Genomic DNA, 5,319 nt, shown 5'->3' on the forward strand with positions numbered 1-5,319 from the left:
CACCGTGTCCGGCCGCAGGTACCCGGGCAGCACCGCGGCCCCGGCGTCCGTGCACGGCCCGGCCTGGTAACTGTACAGCAACGCGTTCCCGAACTTGAGCAGGTCACCCACGGAGGACAGGAATCCGCCGCCGGCCCATTTGTAGGAGTTGTCCACGTAGGGAGCGTTCACCAGACGACCCTTCTTGTTGTACACGTAGTACCTAGGGGTCAAGAACATCAACGCATCACGGCGAGTTTCTCCACCACAAAAATCTTGTTACAGACACCCTGAAATGGTTGACTTGCACCCCTGAAATCCCTAGAACACGGTTTTTTAAACATTTTCCTATCAGTTAAACATAGCATGACCAAAGCATTACACACACCTCAGCATGTTCAGGTCTGAGGCACCAAACCACCACTGGTGGAAGCAAACCCACACATCAGCATCCCAGCGTTCCCCAACAGCGACCAGCCCAGAACAAGACCTCCAGAACAGCACCTATCCCAGTCCTTCCATCCCTACCACACTGCAGCTTAGACAAGGATTGCTACACCCACGCTTAAAAAGCCCTGACTGTACAAGCTTGGTAAGTCATGAGCCCATCACTAGGATCCAGGTGAGCCTCCAAAGTTTTGCAAGCAAAATAAACCAGAACAGCACAAAGCATCTTAGAATACAGCAGTAAAGACACCCCTGAACTACCACAGGTTTGTGTGCACGTAAATACTTGAATTCAACAACAATCCCATGGAACTCTTAAAACATCACTATATTAAGCAAATCAAGGCCACCAGATATTCCAGCATAGTCCACCAGTTCCCCCTTATCTCACACTATTTACACTTACATGCTTATTCATACCCAAAACTGATGTCAGCCAAGTCACCCCCACCACTCCCCTCCACATGTACTCACAGCAGGAAATACTCATCTCCTACTCTGTGACTGTGCATGTTAATTACAGAACCAATACCACGGCACTGGAACCAGCCACGTGACTAACCTTGAGACAAGACACTTGATTTAAAAATCTCAGGGTCTGGGAAGAAAACCCCCACCCATTCTTAATTCAGTTGGCCTCATAAAGGTGGAAAGAGCAAGAGTTGCTGTGGAAACAGAGGTTTCACCCTTGCTCACCTTGCTCTGTTATACACCATGGCTTCATTGTCATCCAGGACAGTTGACAACATATCCAAGTCACGAAACATTTTCAGCATATAATCTGTAAATTTTTGTCCCGAAACTCTCTCCACAACAGCACTTAAGAGAGTAAAGCCATGCGTTGAGTACAAGAACTGACTACCTTGAAGAAACACAGAGTGAAAGGGGAAAAAAAAAAGGAAGTTAACCACACGATGCTTGAATCGAATCCCATGTGAAAATAGAACTATTTATAGCAATGAATAATCAACTACAAGATTGTCTCTCCAACCTCATTTTCACATCACACGAGCCACAAGCTCACGGTACCAGCCCCAGGAGGCTCTGCACTGCTGCCTCAGCTGCCTGACTCATGCTCTGGGCACAGAGCTCACACCTTCCAGCAGCCTCAGCTGCCTGACTCGTGCTCTGGGCACAGAGCTCACACCTTCCGGGACCTGCACACACAGTCAGGTCTCACACCAAGGGTGGGCACTGACATCTAACACCCTTTCCACAGCACTTACCATACCAGGTATAACCAGGATGTCTGGACCTGAAAAGCTGAAGCCATAAAATTACTTCTTGGAAGAAGACACAGCTGCTGTGACATGGTGTGCCCAGACCCTAGAGCTGGGACAGTGCCAGTGTTGCTGGCGTTTCTCAGTGTTTCCAGTTCTGCTCTTCTAGTTCTAGATATGCTGAGAGATCATATGAACACTAACATGCAAATTGTTTAAGACAAAATGATTTCTTTACAGAACAATGTTTCCTTTTTTAAAATCTCATACTTGTGCTAACGCCTTTTATGAAACCTCTACACACTGAGCACCCACTCGACTGGCTGCAGTCAGGACAGACCTCTTACTTAAGTGGTTCCTGGAGCTCCTCGAGATGGTGAGTGGTTAACTGCTCCTACCCCTCTCCCCTGAGTGCACAGCAATGCACACAATTTGCCTTTTAACCTAGATCATTTAGCACTTACCCTGAAGCTCCTCAAAGTCTTCTCTAGATTTAATGTAAGTAATCCCAGCAATATATTATTTCACTAATTCTGTGATTCTCTGGTTTGTCTGTAGAATACTTCAGCTCTGGTTTAGTGCCTCAGGAAAATTCTTTCTTTTGGGTTGCTATCTAGAAGGCCCAGAACATGACTGCAGCAAGTTGGTATCTGTTTACAAAGTACTTTGTAGACACAAATTTGTTACCAAAATTTATAAATTCAGTACCTGGCACTTTTCACAGCACTTACTGCATTACTTACTGCTCCTGGGAGAAAAGCCTTATTTCTACCTGAGGGCCACTTTCTCTTCTGCCCTGTGTTACCTGGGACTCTGCATTGCCCCAGAGCTCTTGGCTGGGTCGTGTTTATGCTGCAGATACTCCATTAGAAGGTGTATCCAAGCCTAATTCTCTGAGTAGATTGGTAAAGATACCTGTACAAGACAGTTATTTAAAACCGAACTGACAAATCCTGCCCAGTTCAGTTTTCAAAAGTCACAGCAGTTTTAAGGCAATGACAAGACCAGGTGGTTTGTGCAGAACAGCCCCAATCCTTCTCTGTTGAGCTTTTAGTGGAGCACAGGAAGGAAAAAAAAGGGAGAAAAGCAGAACAAAACAAACACTCTACTGGACTCTCACTACCATCACTGCGTGTAAAACTGTTTGAACACAAATGCCACCAGAGCAGCACAATTTGGTTTAAATTGAAACTCACCTGGTTTAAAGACTAAAGGATCATTTTTAAATATCTTCAGTGATTCAATCACACTTTCATATTTTTCCTTCAAGTAATACTCCTCTTGCTCAAACTCCTTGTCTCTCTTGCCAGGTTTTGAATTTCGGCTTTTCCCCTCTCCTTCATGTTCTCTCCTTGGCTTGGCAGAATCCGTTTTTTCCACCCCTTTGCCTTCTTTTTCTTTTTGCTCTTTGTCCTGAAGGGGTTTTGTCAGCTGCAGTGCTCTGTTTGCCTTTTCCTTTTCTTCTTTTACTTTTGCAACATCTTTTTCATAGTGACGAATCCCACTCAAGTGTGAAACTAACAGTCTGGTAGTAATAGTGACCTAGGCAGAAAGGAGAATGTGACAAAAAAGCAAAATTCAGCATGACACACAACAGACAAAGGTATAAGACCTTTCAATATCACACACTAAACCCAGTAAAAATCTATACATATATATGCACACACTGCATGCTGGATATAAACCTGGAGATCCAAAGGTTCCACGTGGCTTTTCTGAGCAGCAAACACCAGTACTGCACCACTGGGATGGGATGGGATGGGATGGGATGGGATGGCATGGCATGGCATGGCATGGCATGGCATGGCATGGCATGGCCTGGGGGGCCAGGCACAGGCACCTGCACCCAGCCAGCCACACACAGCAGGAACAGACCCACAGGGACTCTGAGCCACGTGAACACTTACACACCTTCTCACCCTCATAGACCTTCTCTGGAAACTCAGGGACGTATTTCTGCACTGGAGCATCTAAATCCAGCTTCCCCTCTTCCCACAGCTTGGCAACAGCCATCATGGTGAGGCACTTGCTGATACTGGCAACTCGCATGATGGTCTCTGGCTTACACACCACTCGGTTCTCCACATCAGCATAGCCCAGGCCTTGGAGAAAACAACAACACCTGCTAAGGGTTTTGCACAGACACATGCTGAATTAAATACTTGCCATTAATTACACTTACTGTCCCCTTTAAATGTTTTTCCTCAAGCTAAACTGGGATATGACATGTTGGACCATCCCAGCACCTGCTTCAATTAAGTTAATCTTATGACAGGGAAGGGATTCTGCACAAGTCCTACACACACTTCTGCTTTCACTGCTAGGTAATCTGAGACCAGAAAAAGCTATGTGATTTGAGAAAGTTTGTGATTAAGTTTCTAGCACAATCTTCTTATTAGGCCACATTACAAAAGGTACCAGAGGCTCTCAACTCACTTCTGCCACGATGAAAGAGAAATTGCAACCCATAACGAGCTTCATACCTATGTTAAAGCTAATGCAACAACAGACTGTCAGAAGAAATAGAGCAACAATCTTAATTACAACAATTTGTTCTTCAAATTCTATAAAACACTCATGAAGTATGTTGCCATTTATGCTGTCAAAAAATCCCAAACCCACTTGGGTTTTCTGGAACACCTGAAACTGTCTCTGAAAAGGGATGCATATTTTGATGGGTTTTTTAAAACATCGAAATCTATATGATATGAGCAGTGCTAACGAGCTCCACCTAAAACTAAATTGTGTATCCAGAAAAATCACTTGCAATTCCTGAAAGGATGAGACCTGTGAAATCCCAGCACCTTCCCAGTACGATCTGCACCTCAGCCCACAAATGGGAGTCACCAAACATGAGCCATTACTACTCTGACTCATGGGTAAGCTCCTGTGGAGAGAAGAGTTCCTCACCTCCTGCACACAGTTCTACCAGACTCTACAGCTCCATGTGTGTATGTTCACAAAAAATTAATGGCAGAAAGGTTCTGCAGTGTAACTGCTGAGACACACTAGCATGGTTGGGAAGTTAGCAGTTCCTGGGAATTACTGAAGTTTACCCAGGAAAGCATCACTTGATCTTCCCTAGGAATCTGTTTGTGGCCACTGCCCAGAGATGGGACATCAGCTGGCTGAAAACCCAACCTGATTAGTGTGTCTGGACTGTGCATTTTTAAGATGTTCACCAGTTCTCAACAGCACACACAGCTGCGACTCCCACATACTCACCTTCTGACCAAACTTCCTCTCCATCTACAGAAACGCCCACCAGTATACCTGGGATTCCTGCTTCGTCCTGTCAAAGCCAAAAAAGGACAAAAGACTTTTAAAAGGCTCTTTACAGTTAAAAAACACCTCCTCCCAAACGCTAACACCGTGAAAGCAATCCTACAAATACACCTGTCTACTGCTGGAGAAATTTTGTCACATCCCAGTTGGGATGAACTGGGATGAACTGCAGTGGCACTGCTGACATTTTAATCCAGCCACTGGGAAAATACATGCCTAACAGGAACAACATAAATAATTCCACTAAACCAGTGAGCAGGACATGCAGGAGAGACTGAACAGACACGAAACATGTAATAAGCAACACGCAAACTACAACACACATTGTAACCAAGCCCCGCGGCCCCGCGGCTGTGTCTGTGCCCGGCGCCTCACGCCGGACCCCACT

The 5,319-nt window shown here is 45.4% G+C and overlaps 1 protein-coding gene across 1 annotated transcript; it reads right to left on the bottom strand.

Annotated features, from left to right (window-relative positions):
- Window positions 1-3: 3 nt before the first annotated feature.
- On the bottom strand, window positions 4-4,938 carry LACTB (lactamase, beta; the record flags this gene model as incomplete). Its single annotated transcript, XM_009076446.1, has 5 exons — window positions 4-202; window positions 1,123-1,288; window positions 2,843-3,188; window positions 3,558-3,748; window positions 4,872-4,938. Coding segments are annotated over 5 exons (969 nt in total), but the record flags the coding sequence as incomplete, so codon positions are not given.
- Window positions 4,939-5,319: the final 381 nt, after the last annotated feature.

This window comes from Acanthisitta chloris, unplaced genomic scaffold (genome assembly GCF_000695815.1).
Source record: "Acanthisitta chloris isolate BGI_N310 unplaced genomic scaffold, ASM69581v1 scaffold45316, whole genome shotgun sequence".
NCBI classification, from domain to species: Eukaryota; Metazoa; Chordata; class Aves; order Passeriformes; family Acanthisittidae; genus Acanthisitta; species Acanthisitta chloris.